Below are 16,585 nucleotides of genomic sequence, written 5' to 3' on the forward strand. Positions count from 1 at the left end.
TACCCCTTCCTATCTGCTACCTCCGTAGCTGATAGTCCCCCCGCCATGTCACTCGAAGCTCGAGTGAAGTCTGTCCTGTCGGGCGATACCGTCGTCCTGGCACATGTCCAGAACCCAGGACAAGAACGCGTCCTGAGCTTGGCCTATGTCTCAGCGCCGCGCTTACGGCGTGAGGGTGATGAGGTAAATAGCACCAATTGATTCCTCTCTCCACGGATCACATATTCTCATTTCGATTTTTCCGTCCCAATGACAAATATCGTCGAATCGTCCCCGATGCAAGCTTTCATATTGAAACTGACATTACGCTCTTCTGTTTTAGGCATACGGCTTCCAGGCTCGGGAATTCCTGCGTGAGCTTTTAGTCGGTAAGGTGATCAAGTTCGACGTTGTCTACTCGATTCCAACTGGCGCCAAGCGTGAGTACGGAATCATCAAACTTCCCGGCTTCGATGCGCAGCTGCCCGATATCAGTGTGCAAGAGGGATGGTGCAAGGTCCGTGAGGAGGCTGGAAAACGCAGTGATGAATCGGAAGAGACTGCGGCTTTCCTTGCGCGGCTGCGCGCTCTGGAATCGCTCGCCCAGGATGCGGGTAAGGGGGGTGGGCCGGCGGCGATCAAGGACACATCGAGACCAGCTACGAATTGACCGATGGTGCGGCCTTGGTGCAGAGATTCAAGGGCCAACAGCTGGAAGGTATTATCGAGAGAATCCTGAATGGAGACCGGCTTGTGCTGCGTCTGTTGTTGTCCCCCAAGGAGCATGTGCAGACCATTGTGGCTATTGCTGGAATCCGCTGCCCAGCTGCCAAACGCACCACCGCCGACGGCAAAGAACAGGCTGGAGAGCCATTTGGTGATGAGGCATATCAGTTCGTGGAATCTCGACTGCAGCAGCGGAAGGTCAAGGTCTCTCTCCTCGGTGTGACCCCTCAGGGTCAATTGATCGCTACTGTCCTGCATCCCAACGGCAACATTGCCCGTTTCTTGCTGGAGCAGGGTTTGGCCCGTTGCCACGACCACCACTCAACCTTGCTAGGCGGTGATATGGCTGGTCTTCGCCAGGCCGAGCGCAGTGCCAAGGACGCCCGCAAGGGTATCTTCACCAATCTAGCCGTCCCCAGGGCGACCGGTGCTGCCGCAGCCGACTATACTGTCACCCGCGTCCTCAATGCTGATACTATCTTCATCCGAAACAAGGCCGGCCAAGAGAAGAAGATCAGCATCACGAGCATTCGTCAACCCAAGCCTTCTGACCCCAAGCAATCTCCATTCTCTGCAGATGCTAAGGAGTTCCTGCGCAAGCGTATTATCGGTAAGCACGTCAAGGTTACCGTCAATGGAAAGAAGCCTGCCACCGAGGGCTTCGAGGAGCGTGAAGTTGCTACCGTTGTCCAGGGCAACACTGATGTTGGTCTGGCATTGGTCGAGGCCGGTTATGCTTCTGTGATTCGCCACCGTGCGGACGACGATGACCGCTCCCCCGACTACGATTCACTCTTGGTTGCTGAAGCTGAGGCCCAGAAGGAAGGCCGCGGGATGTGGAACCCCAAGCCCCCCAAGGCTAAGCAGCTGGTAGATTACTCGGAGAATGTCCAGAAAGCTAAGCTCGAAGTCGGCGTCTTGCAGCGATCAAAGCGTATCCCAGCTGTGGTCGACTTTGTCAAGTCCGGCTCCCGTTTCACTGTCCTGGTTCCCCGCGAGAACGCTAAGCTTACTCTGGTCCTGTCTGGTATTCGTGCCCCTCGATCTGCCCGCGGGCCGGGTGAGGCTGGCGAGCCATTCGGTCAAGAAGCCCATGACCTTGCTAACCGCCGTTGCTTGCAACGCGACGTTGAGATTGATGTTGAGACCATCGACAAGGTCGGTGGGTTCATCGGTACTCTGTACGTAAACAAGGAGAACTTCACCAAGATTTTGCTCGAGGAAGGTCTTGCCACTGTCCACGCATACTCCGCCGAGCAATCCGGCCACGCCAACGAGTACTTCGCAGCAGAAGAGCGCGCCAAGGATGCTCGCAAGGGTCTCTGGCACGACTACGATCCCAACAAGGAAGCGGCTGAGGCCGAGGCCGCCGAGGCAACTCACTCCAACGGTGGAGCTGATACCGAAGACGCCTCCGCTCGACGCAAGGACTACCGCGACGTGACCATCACCCACGTTGACCCCGCCACCGGTCGCCTAAAGCTTCAGCAAATCGGCCAAGGCACCAGTGCCCTGACGGAGCTAATGTCGTCCTTCCGCGCCTTCCACCTCGACAAGGCCAATGCCAAGCCCCTCGAAGGTGCGCCCAAGGCAGGCGACTGGGTCTCTGCCCAGTTCAGTGAAGATGGCAACTGGTACCGTGCCAAGGTGCGCCGCAATGACCGCGAGAACAAGACGGCGGAGGTCGTCTATATCGATTTCGGTAACTCCGAATCTCTGCCATGGTCCAGCCTCCGCCCTCTGGGCCAACAGTTCAGCGGCCAGAAGCTGCGTCCTCAAGCCGTTGACGCTGTCTTCTCTTTTATCCAATTTCCCTACCTCCGCTGATTATATGGCGGATGCCGTTTCTTTCATTGGTGAACAGACCTTCGACCGCGAGCTGGCCGCTAACGTCGATTATATCGACGCCGAAGGCACCCTATATATTACTCTCTTAGACGGCAACTCTGAGAGCCTTGAACAAAGCATCAATGCTGATATTATTCGCGAGGGCCTGGCCCTGGTACCCCGCAAGCTAAAGGCGTGGGAGCGTGCCGCCTCCAAAACTATCGAGAACCTCCGTGAGCTTCAGGCCGAGGCCCAAGCTGAGCGTCGGGGCATCTGGGAGTACGGTGACCTGACCGAGGACTAAATTTTTGTATCTAAGGAAAAGAAAAATAAATTCTCGAGTAGCGCGTTCTGTATAAATTCCGCGGGGAGCGGACCTGGGAGAAAAAGCTTACGAAGGAGGATACCACATGCGAAGATGCATGATCTTGTAACTTTGCTTATTTGACGATGTTAGCCAAACGTTGCTTTCTTTTCAACATCTGCTTCGTGCTGTTGCACAGCAAAATTCATAAATGCCTTTTTTTTTCTTTAGGATCTTGACCAACTGCACCCTTGAATGCCGATCTTTCTCGTATAGTTCCCGATTTGGTGGGTCACCAGCCGATCTCTGCGAGTCTACCTGGAGGGGGAACTCGTATCAGATCGGAAGGCCGATCACCAGATATGAAAGTGACGGCTAAGCTGATAAACCAGTTCGAAGTATAAACCTCAAAGTGCTGACTCCAGAGATCTTGATCCGTATGATCCGGCGCAATGGGGCTCCACCAGAGACCCCCGGAAGCGCGTGGTAGCGCGTGGTTCCTGGGAACGGAGAACCATCACCTCCGCAAAAATTATTGCTGACCGCCCCTTTTCTCCGCGACACTCGCTCATTCCACCTCCCCTTCAACCTCCATAAGGGTCTAACGGCTCGTCGATCGTACCCCTTCTTCTTCAAGATGCAGATGCTTTGGCGCTCCAAGCCTTCCAAGGAAGCCAAAGAAGCCAAGGAAGCCTCTGAACAGGACACCTCCATCACCCGCACTACCTCTACCACCTCCGCCTCGTATAATGACCCAGCTGCCTCCGCCGACCAGGCAGCTGGCACTGCTTGGCTGGCTGGTCACTTGCACCATTTAACCCCCGAACAAGAGAAGAAGCTGGTCGAGTTCAAGAAAGTCAGTGCTGAGCGTGGGTATTATACCCCCGCTGTGGAGCAGGCAGAGGGTGTGGAGGCAAAAGATGCGAGCCACGACGACGCGACTATGCTGTATGCTTCCCTCATTTCCTCTCTTTATATTTGCTCTTCGTTTCTTGTACTGGACTGGCTATGTCCAACTGGAGCCGTCAGGAATTATAAGCCGGTGCTAACGAAAGTTTACTAGGCGCTTTTTGCGCGCGCGGAGGTTCGACGTCGAAGGCGCTTGGGGACAATTCAAAGATACCGAGGATTGGCGCAAAGAGAACAAGATCGAGTCGCTCTATGCGAACATTGGCATCGATTCATACGAGGCCGCACGCAGAATGGTATGCATTACGCGCTGGCGTTGAGCAGCTTAATTGGCCTGCTTTGTGGCAGTTCATCAGTGGACCAAGTACTGATCACTTCTGTCCGAGTATAGTATCCCCAGTGGACTGGCCGCCGCGACCGCCGCGGTATCCCTGTCTATGTCTTCGAGATCCGGCATCTTAACTCCAAGGAAATGGCTGCTTACAACTCGACCGTGAGCCATAGCGCCCCCGAGACTCACAAGTCTTCAACTGTGCCCGCTCGTCTCTTGAACCTGTTCGCCTTATATGAGAATCTCCTGCGATTTGTTATGCCTCTCTGCTCATCTCTGTCACGTCCCAACCCCGAGACCCCAATTGTCACCTCCACCAACATCGTCGATGTAAGCGGCGTGGGACTTAAGCAGTTCTGGAATCTAAAGGGCCACATGCAAGATGCCAGTGTCCTGGCAACAGCACACTACCCCGAGACGCTAGATCGCATCTTTGTACGTGATTCATGTCTTTTTTCAGTCCCATACCTGAACTATCTCCTGTGCATATTCTCTAACTCTCACAGATTGTCGGAGCCCCCTCGTTCTTCCCTACCGTCTGGGGGTGGGTCAAGCGCTGGTTTGACCCTGTGACCACATCCAAAATCTTCATCCTGTCCGCCGCAGAAGTCAACCCGACCCTCACATCCTTCATGGAACCTACCAGCATCCCCAAGCAATACGGTGGCGATCTGGAGTGGCAATGGGGCGACATGCCCAACCTAGACTCCGAAGCCGAAGAGAAACTTGCCGGCGTAGCACGCGGCGAGAAGAAGGAGCTTCTCAAGGGCCCCATGGTTTTCAATGGCGACAACATCGAGGTGCTGGGCACCGAGAACGGCAAGGAGCGCCGCGAGACTGTCCCCGTCCCTCAGGCAGGAAAGACGGCGCAGCAATTGGAGAAGGATGAAAACAAGCTTGCGGAAGCCACGGAGACTGCTACTAATGGCGATGCTCTTGCGGACGAAAAGGTCCCGGTGAATGTCAATCCGGTGAGCGACGAGGCGCCGACTACCACTACCACGGCATAGATCCAATAGACAGAGCTGGATTTGCGATTTGTAGGGCTTACATATTGGGCGCCCCTGGAGAATGGGATAGATGACGGGCTCTGGTCGGCTATGTTTGCATTGGGCCTGCCCGGGCTAAAGTTTGATTAATACATATCTTCGGGCCATTTCACTGCATGTTGGTGCGTTAGACGGGATAATGTGCTGGCTTTCATTGTTTCTTTTCGGTTTCTTCCAGTTCACTTGTTCAAGACAGACTACTTTCCCTGCTGTTTAGATGCGTGACTCACTATTGCCCCAAAGTCTACGTAGGGATATCAAAAATACATAGAAATATCGCTATCTTCAAGTTCCAGTCTTACAACCTCTCACAGGCAGTACCTCGAATGAAGGTCTGCTAATTGGCAGGCCATGTATCAATTGCTGGCAATCTGGGGAAAGACTCCTAGGATGAGCAAGAGAAAATCGTGATTTGTACTTTAAGTATTCATACTAATATACCTTCAACGCTACATCAAGTGAGTACACATCAGAACTTAGCCTTGAATTACATCAGTCTTAGTATTCTGGCTCCGAGGCCGGCACTGCTCAGAAAGTTGATGAAGCGACTGGGCCGGTTCTGGTTCGGGGGGGGGCCGGTGGGGCCGCAAAGATGATGAATTAATTCAATCAATGTGAAGACAAGACCCAGCTGGCATAGGAGAGATTTCGCAGTCTACTACTATATTTAGGAATGCGTCACCCAGCATCGTGCTGTATTCCCAGAGTGCCAGTGCTAACTACAGAAATTCCCCAGCCTTATTTCCATCGTCATGTCTACAACTTCTCCCAAAGAAGAGCACCAGAGCAGCTGGCCTCTTGTTCCGCGTCAAACATCTCCGGAGATAATCGGGGAAATGGAGGCTGCCTGCGAGGTAGGCGACTTTGCGAGATTCAAGTCAACTTTCGACACCTGGACTTCTCTTAAGCTGGATATACATGAACTTGACTCCGTGATGATCCAGGCTGTCAGATGGGATCGGAAGGATGTTGTCGCTGAATTTTTGCAACATGGGTTGCCAGTGAGCCAAGACTACGCTCTAGAAGCGATAGGACATGGATCAAAGGAGGTTCTTAACACCCTGCTGCAACGTGGATGGGATATTAATCAACCCACGAGCGAATTGAGGCCTCCTGCGCTCGGGTAAGTCATTACATAGCTTCTCCAAACCTCACTACTTACGGTATTATCCTAGTTATGCCGTTGACGACGAGGATATGACTCTGTGGCTTCTTGATCACGGAGCCGACCCAAATAAGCAGTGTTCCATTGATCTTACACCATTGTCCTACGCGGTAGAACAAGCCTCCCTGTCCATCGTCAAACTGCTTCTGGATCGTGGAGGAGATGTTCACAAAGGGCAACTTCTTCACCATGCTGTTGAACGTCAAACGGATATCATCGAGGTGCTGGGTATACTGCTCGAGAGAGGAGCTCCTTTGAATTCAAAGATGTACGAAAATCACTATCCTTCATGGAGACTATACTACTTTATGGGCTTGGGAACCGCTTTACATAAAGCGGCGGAGCTGGGAAAGGCGGATGTTGTGCGCTATCTAGTCGACCAAGGCGCGGACGTTGGTATCAAAGACGCCACGAACCGGAGTGCGATGGACTGGGCTGCATTGAACAACCATCAAGAGATCGTGGAGCTGCTTCAGTCAGTGGAGAGAAGACACCATCTATGATCAACGCTGTCGATGATGGCTGGATGCCGGAGAAGGAGTTTAAACGTGTTTCAACATAGTGTTTTCGCTTCTGCAGTAAGAATCAGTGATGGACATTTGTATCAGCGCAATGTTCCTTGTAGCTGTTTGCCTCTGTGTTTCTTCTGATAGGAACCAGGAACCTGGTGCGTGGCCAAATTGGAGTTGTTATGCGCACGGCGGCTGAGTCAGCGCATGGGCCGGGACGGCCGTTTTTGGCGTCATTTGGGGCCGAAAAAGGCACCGTCTGCCCAAATCGAAATCCTTAAATCGCAGTAAATTCGATTTTTGTCAGTAATTGTGCTTTAGCCATGGTCAGAGCTGCTGCAATCATTAGCCTCTTTACCTTTAAAAAGCAGGATGGAACGACTCCCACTTCCGTAACACAGACGTAGGACTGTGCTGGGAGAATTTTGGAGTATGACTGCCCACACTACTCATAGCTTCACTCATACCACTAGATCAATCAGGCGAGAGGGCAGAGAACGACAATGGCTGCCTGGCTCGGGCAGAGGTTATCCCCGTCTTCAGTCTTGATTATACAATATCAGCGCTCTTAGGTCGTATGATATTGATGTATCTAAGCAACGTTATAACTATCTAGGTACACAGTGCGTAGATCAGATAAGCCGAGGCCACGCGGCACTGTGCAGCGACTAGCAGGGTCGACACCGATTCACACATGCGATCCCTCCAAGTTCAAGTCATCTATGTGGATGACAGACGTGTGCCCCAGCAGATTCGCTTGCGAGCAATCTTTGCCGCGCCTGATTCTGATATAGTTCCAAATATAAACCAAAGGGTAGGCAGGTACATTCCGGCGAATCTCGAAACGTTTCGGAAATCACAGGTGGTTATCTTCTCCGAGCATCTCATGACTGTCAAAGAGAGGACACCGATATCCATGAACCATATGTCGTATGATTTTGAGTCTCAAATTGGGCATCAATCTTCGCGGAACGATCACATGAACGATGTGAGCACCCCCAGCCCGTCCTCTAGATGCATCGGACACCTATTGAACACTTTGACTCACATGGAAATGAACTGTTCGACCAGGCTCCAGCATTGGAAGCTGGAGATATCTATAGACCATGTTCATATGCACTGGGACGTATGCGGTATGCAGGACGTGCAGAGGACGAGACCGACTGGTTTTAAGAGTGGCGTCAAGCGCAAGGGCCCTGGCCAATCAGGGCAACCCAGACAATGCGCACGTGACAGGATCAGGGGCACGCCTTGCCGAATTTGGAATAAACGCTCCGTTCGAAGGTTCGCGGCGATTATCTGTGCTACAGGGTACAACCTCGAGACGATCTACTGGGATTGACATCATAACTGAGGTATGTAATTCTTACATTTGCAAACGCTCGGTGGAATTTGATAGCCAAGCTCGTAGTGGGTTTTAGACTAGGATTTGGCACAATGTAGGCTTACCTGAGGAGAGACCAAGGGCCCTGGAGCCCTAAAATTCGGCTCACGTTCCTGATCCACTAAGAACAGCCGGAACCCCGCGACACCCTCGAGTCCATGATTCGTATGGGCCCAGCGGGGGGGATCTGAAAATGTTGGGGACGATCGACGTCAGTCCGAGGCTCAAAGTGTGAAGTGGATGTTCACATGCGCCAATAAGTCCTGGAAAACTGGATCCAAATTCTGAAGGATCGACATTGCCCACGCTTTAAATGCCACTGGGTTCCCCGCGGACAGAGACTTAGCGCCAAACGTTGGAACACCCTCATCAACCCTCGACACAGACGCAATTCCACTGTTGGGCCAAACGCCAAACATGGCTGACCGTAACCCTAAGGACTCCATGAAGTCCACCTGGCGCACCCAGGCGCGCTCGGAGTGGACGCTCTTCCACTGGTTCTTCGAAGTGCTCAACATCCACCCCGAGAAACTCGACACCGAAGTCCCCGTTTTCCAAAAAGAGGACCCGATTCCCTACGTGCCCGATTGGTCGATGCACCGCTGGGTACTCAGTCACGCGATTATTCCCATCCTCCTACACCACGCCTACGTCCTCTGGACCGGACACAATCTGAGTCCGATTGCCGCCTTCTTCCTGTATAGCTTGTCCTTCAACGCCATCGGAATCCATGAACTCCATGTCCTCCGCCGCCTGGGCCACATCCACGGCTTCCTGGACGGCGACAAGCATCCGCGTGACGGAGTGCCCGATGTAGGTGTGGCCAAGGTGGTGCGATCGCTCGTCTCCACAGCGACCGCGCGGCCCATGTTCAGCGTGATGCTCGCCTACCGCACTTCCCAGCCCCCTTCAAGCATCAATCTCCCCTGGTTAGTGCTGGAGATGGGCTTGTACGGGATCATCCTCGACTTCTGGTTCTACTGGTACCACCGCCTGATGCACGACGTGACCTTCCTGTGGAAGTACCACCGCACCCACCATCTGACCAAGCACCCCAACCCACTGCTCACCCTCTATGCGGACCTGGAGCAGGAGTTCTTCGATATCGCGGGGATTCCGCTGATGACCTATTTCTCCATGAAGGCTATGGGTATGCCCATGGGCTTCTACGAGTGGTGGATCTGCCACCAGTACGTGGTCTATGCTGAGCTGGCCGGCCACAGTGGATTGCGGGTCCATGCGTCGCCACCCAATGTCTTCACCTTCGTGCTGCGGTGGTTCAATGCGGAACTTGTCATCGAGGACCACGATATGCACCACCGCAAGGGCTGGAAGAGCAGTTATAACTATGGCAAGCAGACTCGTCTCTGGGATCGGATTTTCGGCACCTGCTGTGATCGGGTCGAGTCTGTGCCGCAAAATATCGATTATGAGAATACGTCGGTTATGCATTTTTACTAAAGGCTGGTGACTTGCTAAGACCTGCCACTTGGGCGGGGTCGACTATATAACTCAAATGATTCTTTAGCGTTCTGTCCAACATCCCTAAAATGCGGACGGAGTGAGACGATATGATGTCGCTTTTTGCTTTCTTTTTTTTTTGTTTTGATACCAGGCTGAGCAGGCTAGATTTCAGCTGTGAATATTCATGAAGTCCCCCCTAATGTATTGCTAAGTTATGTAGATACAACATACAAATAGTATAGTATTGTAGCCCAGATCGCAGCCATTCATTATCCGTATGCACCGGTGCTAAGGTACTACATATATTCCATATATACCTGCTCATCCTGTTGCCACATAGCGCTAGTACACATTCTCGATCTCCTAACAGCACCCTTCGGTCCAGGGCTGGGGTCAATCCTGTGACAAAAGGATGAGCAGTGGGGAGCTAGTCCATTAGCACCTGGTGGATAATAACGATTTACACCGTATACATGTAGACCTATCCTGCACATTCTACTAGCGTAAATGCAGTGCCGCCAACATTGAAGCCGATAATACTAGGAGCTGATCCTGCCTATCCGCCTTACCTCTCCCGACGGAAGCATCAAAAGGGAACTGTGACGAGCAGCACCATATTGACTGTATGATAGCCCACGGCGGAATCTAAAATGTGAAAAAAGAGAACTGGATAGAGAGGTTTCATGGATAGTGGGATTCTTTAATAACGATTGTCGCGGCCCCCCATAAACCCTGCGTTGGGATGGCTGGCAAAGTGCGACTCCATTGGAGATATGATGAGGGTCCATAAGGCGCAACGAAACTTCGCTGGCGGCTTGCAGAGGCCGTCTTGATGCGCCTAATGGGACTAGGATGATAGAAATGTGGTTTGGTGATAAGGCCGGATGTTTGCGAAACCGGCTATATTTGAAATAGAATGCGCAGTCGACTATGCGCAGTCATCCTCTCTCAGGATGGGGCTTGAGGGAAGATCAATGGCAAAATCATAGATTACACTCTTTAAGAAATAGGTATATGCATTTCCGGGTACATGATTACCAGACTTAGGCCTTCCACAATGCATTAACTTGCTTTTTACGGACCTGGGAATCCAAGGTTAGCAAATGTACGGAGACATCATCTATGCACAGGAACAAAAGGGCTTACCATGGGGGGCCAAAAACCCAACCCCAAACGCGAGTGCCACTACGGTGAGCACAAGCTGCAGTTTGGAGAAGTTTTTGCCGAGAATATCAAATGCTTGGCTGGGCGTAGCACGGGTGCCGAAGATATCGCCGCCAAAAGCGAAAATCAGGCTCGTACTCTCGAGCAGAGTAGGCTCCGACAATACAGTCTGGATTCCAGCTACATCGCGAGCATGGGTCAAGAACCATTTTCCATCAAATTCCAGGAATGGACTATAGCGGAAGAGTCCCTCCTCGGCCTCCGCCGAGGTTGGGTCCCGATCGACGGGCCGGCGAGGATCCAAAACAGGGCGTGGGATCGCAACGATCGACTGCGTTGATGGGAGGGTGCAGATAAGTTGGCGAGTAGTGATACCTTGTCGGGTCTGGGTCACAGCCATGTGGGAGATAGGCTCGTTGATAATGAAAGCCTGTGAAATGACGTGTGGCACGGGGAGGAGTTGTCCGCTGTTACTATGAAGACTGGAGTAATTGCCAGCTGCATCCAATGGGCCGCGGTCGTTTACCACAGGGGACTCATAGAGCTCCGAGACGACGAGTTGGTAACCCTTGGCTGACGACTCGGTAACGGCATCACCGAAGAAAGAGTAGGCGAACCAGTTCTCGGAGATCGCAGAGGTAATAGGCTGGGCAGAGTCCACGCCAGCTTGTGTGGTGGAATACAGAACCTTGCCAGACACACCATCCAACAAGTAGAAGCTGGCGGTATGCTTCTTTTCATCAACGGCGGTTACCAGGGCAAGGTTCGGATTGAGATACTTGTACAGAACAGAGCGATCACCAAGGACCTTACCAATCGACGCGACTGGGTCATGCACAGGGCGGCCAATAGCCTGGATAACCTTTTCGCCGGCGGGAGGCACAAACTCCCAAGCGGGGGTTTTGTTATCTTGAGCCGTCCAACCCAGGATACGGCCGTCAGAACTGGTGGTCACTAGAAATCCAGGAACATCAAAAGTAGAGGCAGGGGAGCCGTCTTCCTGGATGCCGAGGACATCATTAGACTCCAGGACGGTAAAGGTCTGGAATTTGCGGTTCTGGCCGTCGAAGCGTCCGGTGACAGTACCACTAGTGGTGTTGACGGTCACAGAGCTGCCATCGCTAGCATAGATAATAGCCTTTCCAGGCCGAATCACAATTCCCTTTACATCCCAGGGAGCAGTCTCCGATGCCTGGACATGCCATTCCACTGCACCTTGCTTGCCGGTGTTCAAAGCGTAGAGACGGCCGCTTTTGGTAGCGACAACGACCGTTTTGGAAACTCCAAAGCTATCAAGATTGGTCACCTCATCAGAAAGAACACTGCCCACGACACGGCGAGGCAGTTCTTTCACCCATTCAGGGAAACCCTCGAGGTCGCAAAGGTGGCGCTTCACACGATGGATGTAGGCGCCCAGCAAGCTTTCGTGGCTCTCGACTTCCAATTCGTGTGCAAGATGCTGTTGATCACCATGGTCCACCCAATCAGCAGCAACTGCATCAATAAGTTCCTCGTGTCTCACCCACGCGGACTCGCCATTCCGAATCAATTCCCAGACGCCATGTTCCCGTAGGACGGCAGCACGTACAGCAACGCTCTTGCCCTTGGGAATGACTTCCGCTACGGCATGGATCGGCTCGTCATAGGCCCATCCATCAGCACGCGAGACGCTGACAGCCTCACTAGATGCAGATGACCAGACTCCAGTGTTCAGCTCGGAGATGCGCGTGAAGTACACATTGGCATGGACATTGCTTGTAGCAAACACAGCTTGCCCTGCGGCGAATTCCAGCTCATACGCCTTCTTCGCAGTTGAGGTCTTCAGATCGACGTGGTAAACCTCGGCCCAGGAACCCTTTGCCGTCTTGTAGTGAACGAGGAAATGCGGAAGAGATGTGAGCTTCTGAGGAGCATGAACAGAAATCTTCTTAATTTCCAATGCAGCAGGGTCGGTCTTTTGCAGCTCCCGAGTAGACTGGGATGTGCTCTCGATATTCAGGGTCATGACAGGCTTGGTCCCGATGATGTTGACCTTCAGAGCCTTCTGGGCCTTATCGCTCCACACAATCAAGGGCGAGGCGATGTTAGACCCAACATGAAGAACAGACTCAGGGCCCGTGATCTCGTTTTCCGAACTCAACACAGTTTGGCGAGTTTGGCGACCGGTAACCGGGTCCAATGCGGTAACCTTGATCTTGTAGCCTTTCAACAGGGCCGACTGAAGCGAAATATAGAAGACTTCGGTGGGCGAAGAGGACACTTGGAAGGGGAGGTCGCCACTAAAAACCCGATATATTAGCCATGACCATGTGAAACCAGCTTCCTGGATCTCTAGAATGTCCTCACCTGTCATCCTTGTATTCCCACTTTGTCGCGCCAGAATCACCGTCCAACAGTCTCAAAACAGCAGCGCCTTCACCACCACTGAGCACAAGCGCATCTTTCGCAGCCGACTTCGAAGCAGGGTCCTCAAGCTCCAGGATCTCAAGATCAGCTGCCAAGCCGGGGAGCTGTTTGTTCCAGATCAATTTGCCGTCCTGGGCACTCCAGGATGAGACAGATTGGCCCGCAGCGCTGACCACAGCATTACTTCCATCAGAGCCACGCATGAAGCCGGCCGAGCCAGCTCCAGCTCCGAAACGGGTCAGGTTCTGGCGCCAGATAACAGCACCATCGCGGGGATTCACCGCACCGAGGATCGATCTATCGGAGATAGTGTAGAGGAGGGAGGCGTTGGAGGCGGCGGAGGGTCTGAGGAAGAATGTCGAGTCGGGCGAGGGAGCGCCTAGGAGCGCATGGTGGAAGTCAATATGATTGACCTCATCGGAGAAGATAGCAGCCGCAGGCGATATGCACGCAGCGACAAGAAGCGCCGATTGGAGCCACATGTTGCTGACGAGCTGAGCCGGATGGAGCTGAGGTGGTGTTTGGCGCAGCTTTTGGGCGGCGCGGGCGGTGATGGGCCGCTCTATGTGGGACATTCCATCTACAAGTAAATTCATTGGAAGTGACGATTGATTGATGGTATGAACCATTTGCTTGAATACATTGTCTGTCCTTGGACCATCCTTACAAATAGGTCATTCTTAGGCAGTCTGGAAATTGAAAAAGAACAGCCTCGCAGCTCAATAACCACCCTAATGTATATCCGACCATCTCATCAACATCAAGCATATCCGTTCTTCAATCGTCCGCAATCGCATCAACTTCAATTTCCACTAGCATTTCATCATCGACGAATCCATTCACAACAATCATCGTGGCAGTCGTTCCAATTCTGCCGGTACCGTCCTGGCCCAATATTTCCTTGAAACCTGCTGCTACTGCTGAAGTGTCTTCCTTGCGCCTCACGTACATCTTGCACCGGACCACATCCTCAGCTCCCTTGCCACCAACGGCCTGAATCGCTTGGATGATCTCCTGGAGGATCAAAATTGTCTGCCGGCGAGCGTCACCGGGAAATCGTACTTTTGGAGCTTCCGGTGGAGATGTTGGGTCTGTTGCAGTTGACCCGGCCACGAATATTAGATTGCCACGACGTATAGCACGATAATAGCCGATTGAAACTTCCCAAGGGGAGCTAGTGCTGAATAATTGCTTGCTCTGGGCCTTTGAAGCCATGACTCGTTTCTTGGAAAAGTGAAAATGAAGACATAGTACGGGTCTTAGCTTCGGAAGAAAACTACTAGTATGAGTCAAACGCGGGGCTGGCAGCGGCACCTCAAGTTGACCTATATGAAACAAAAGTCAGTATGGTCGAAATGCACTATACCAGATGGGACTGTACGCCGACTGTAAATCAATGGACCTCAATACTAGTAACTTCTTCTGAACAATTCCGATATTGATACATCCAAGAGCACTATCGTAAGCTAAGACATCGCTTATGGAACCGTCGTGAGACTTCTGGGTAGCTCAAGCCACCATGCAAAACACCCCAAAACCGTTGAAAATGCATACTAAAACCGACCCATAAGGAAAAAGATATTTGCATCTGGATTTCGGACCTGTCATATGAGACCATAACTGGAGAATGGCTGCGTTTCACCGCGGATGGGGCTCTATGTAGAAGATCGAGTTCGCTTCAGCGTCACTTTCGACGATAACCTCAGTAGATAGCCAGATGCCGTGATTGTCGGCATTGAGGTTTTCACCACTCGCCCCCGCTTCCGGGTCCTTTACACGATACTTGGTGCTTTTTTTAGATCCTCCACTGCGAACCGTCAGCTTTAAGTCGGATCCTGATTGCAGCCGCGACGTGTTCCGAGCCGAAGAGCTCTTGGCTCCCGTGATGATTTTGCGGAAAAACGGGCGCAAAGTTGGGGCGCAGGCAGCGATAATGACCACATTGGACTCGGTACTAGAATAGACGTTAGATGGGAGATTTGGGCATTGGAGGAGGCCTTGACGTACAGTCCTAATAGGATTAATGGGATGACATTCCATACTGTTATAGTCCAGTCAGTATATTTTTCCAAGCTCAATCCAGCAACGAAGAGCGGAGAGTTCTCACATGGATCGCTGTGGTCGATGAAAAGCTTCAAATATGCAGTCTTAACGGCAGTGAGGACAGCAGAAAGCAAGGTTAATCCCATCATGATGCTGACGGAAATCTTCGTCGAGCGTCTCATCTGCAAGTTCCAGAATGAGGCAATAGGAACAACGGCGAGAACAATATCGGTGACGGCCGTGTATCCTCCGACGGCATAGCTGAAGTTCAAAAAGATTGCTGGATTCCAACATGTACCAGCGACCCGCGAATCCCATAGAAGCGAAGTCGGGTTACATTGAAAAAACACGAGGAAAACGGAGATCAAGGCGAATATGACCTGGAAAATCACCATCCCGTATAGCCAACGAGCGCGAGTTGGATTTGGTTCAAGGAGATGGTCGATAAGGATTGCGATGGAGATGTTTGGGAAACTATATGATCCTGCAGAATTGTTGGCATGCGTCGCACGAAGCCTCACTTCAAAAGGAATCTACAAGACATACCAATATTGAAAGGATATCCGATTTGTTGCCAGAACAATGCCTTGCTCAGGGCATCCATACCATATTCAGAAACAACGGCGGCGGTATGTCGCCCCAGCCTTAAGGATGCAGAATACGTCGTCAATGCCGAGCCAATGATACTGATTGCCTACAGAGTTTAGATTAGCCACGATCAAAGGAAATTCAGAGAAAAGCTCTACCATCGACCAGAAGATGAAGAAGTCGTCCCATCCTGCCAACTTCTTGTCGAGGCGACTGTACAACTTCAACCCGACCGCCACAGTCGCTGCCCCTGTGAGGACCCATGCCACACTATTGAGCTCAGCCGTTCGACTGTCGCTATAGTCGACGTTGGTATCATAATTGACCATGATGGGATCGTCAATCCATTGACGCGACACAACCCATAAGACAGCCTGAAGAGAAATCCGCCGGCATAGTCAGGCCCTTCTTCATATACGAGGGGGCCCAGATGCTAGGAAAGAGGGGTGAAGATACAGCATTACCCACGATCGCACGGGTCCACCATAAAAGACCGGAATTTTAATTCTTCTCTCGGAGTAGATCCGTTTCGTAATGTGGCATACGTAGATATCCAGCCTCTGGACCAATAATTGTTGGTTGTTACGGAAAGTTGTATCTAAGTTTCAAGGATGGAAGCGGAGTTGTTTAGCGTCCTCGTTCTCGGTGCACCGTTTCGGCCCCTGACCAGCAGCAAATGCAAGCGGGGTCGATCTACTCCGTACAGCTGGGAACAAGTTGCACGAGCGACGGTTGAT

At 52.1% G+C, this 16,585-nt stretch overlaps 8 protein-coding genes across 8 annotated transcripts; 5 read left to right on the forward strand and 3 right to left on the reverse strand.

Moving 5' to 3' along the window:
• Nucleotides 1-45: 45 nt before the first annotated feature.
• N7468_008185 (putative transcription factor (Snd1/p100)) lies at nt 46-2,836 on the forward strand (the record flags this gene model as incomplete). The annotated part of the gene is made up of 4 exons (XM_058477481.1): nt 46-183; nt 323-593; nt 623-2,487; nt 2,570-2,836. The coding sequence occupies 4 exons, from the start codon at nt 46-48 to the stop codon at nt 2,834-2,836; spliced, it is 2,541 nt and encodes an 846-aa protein (XP_058327826.1).
• Nucleotides 2,837-3,473: 637 nt separating this feature from the next.
• Nucleotides 3,474-5,086, forward strand: N7468_008186 (SEC14 family lipid-binding protein; the record flags this gene model as incomplete). The annotated part of the gene is made up of 4 exons (XM_058477482.1): nt 3,474-3,784; nt 3,900-4,041; nt 4,137-4,511; nt 4,583-5,086. The coding sequence occupies 4 exons, from the start codon at nt 3,474-3,476 to the stop codon at nt 5,084-5,086; spliced, it is 1,332 nt and encodes a 443-aa protein (XP_058327827.1).
• A 791-nt stretch (nt 5,087-5,877) lies between these two features.
• On the forward strand, nt 5,878-6,793 carry N7468_008187 (ankyrin repeat domain-containing protein; the record flags this gene model as incomplete). The annotated part of the gene is made up of 2 exons (XM_058477483.1): nt 5,878-6,248; nt 6,301-6,793. 2 exons carry the CDS (start codon nt 5,878-5,880, stop codon nt 6,791-6,793), a joined length of 864 nt encoding a protein of 287 aa, XP_058327828.1.
• Nucleotides 6,794-7,685: 892 nt separating this feature from the next.
• N7468_008188 (uncharacterized protein) lies at nt 7,686-8,141 on the forward strand (the record flags this gene model as incomplete). Its single annotated transcript, XM_058477484.1, has 1 exon — nt 7,686-8,141. The coding sequence occupies one exon, from the start codon at nt 7,686-7,688 to the stop codon at nt 8,139-8,141; it is 456 nt and encodes a 151-aa protein (XP_058327829.1).
• Nucleotides 8,142-8,600: 459 nt separating this feature from the next.
• N7468_008189 (sterol desaturase family protein) lies at nt 8,601-9,644 on the forward strand (the record flags this gene model as incomplete). Its single annotated transcript, XM_058477485.1, has 1 exon — nt 8,601-9,644. The coding sequence occupies one exon, from the start codon at nt 8,601-8,603 to the stop codon at nt 9,642-9,644; it is 1,044 nt and encodes a 347-aa protein (XP_058327830.1).
• A 1,077-nt stretch (nt 9,645-10,721) lies between these two features.
• On the reverse strand, nt 10,722-13,813 carry N7468_008190 (uncharacterized protein; the record flags this gene model as incomplete). The annotated part of the gene is made up of 3 exons (XM_058477486.1): nt 10,722-10,729; nt 10,794-13,090; nt 13,158-13,813. 3 exons carry the CDS (start codon nt 13,811-13,813, stop codon nt 10,722-10,724), a joined length of 2,961 nt encoding a protein of 986 aa, XP_058327831.1.
• A 181-nt stretch (nt 13,814-13,994) lies between these two features.
• N7468_008191 (YjgH family protein) lies at nt 13,995-14,432 on the reverse strand (the record flags this gene model as incomplete). Its single annotated transcript, XM_058477487.1, has 1 exon — nt 13,995-14,432. The coding sequence occupies one exon, from the start codon at nt 14,430-14,432 to the stop codon at nt 13,995-13,997; it is 438 nt and encodes a 145-aa protein (XP_058327832.1).
• A 423-nt stretch (nt 14,433-14,855) lies between these two features.
• N7468_008192 (uncharacterized protein) lies at nt 14,856-16,177 on the reverse strand (the record flags this gene model as incomplete). Its single annotated transcript, XM_058477488.1, has 5 exons — nt 14,856-15,171; nt 15,225-15,258; nt 15,325-15,744; nt 15,807-15,954; nt 16,007-16,177. 5 exons carry the CDS (start codon nt 16,175-16,177, stop codon nt 14,856-14,858), a joined length of 1,089 nt encoding a protein of 362 aa, XP_058327833.1.
• Nucleotides 16,178-16,585: the final 408 nt, after the last annotated feature.

Source organism: Penicillium chermesinum, assembly GCF_028974085.1.
Source record: "Penicillium chermesinum strain IBT 19713 chromosome Unknown utg000006l:1.0-2335141.0:1.0-2336784.0, whole genome shotgun sequence".
Lineage (NCBI taxonomy): Eukaryota > Fungi > Ascomycota > Eurotiomycetes > Eurotiales > Aspergillaceae > Penicillium > Penicillium chermesinum.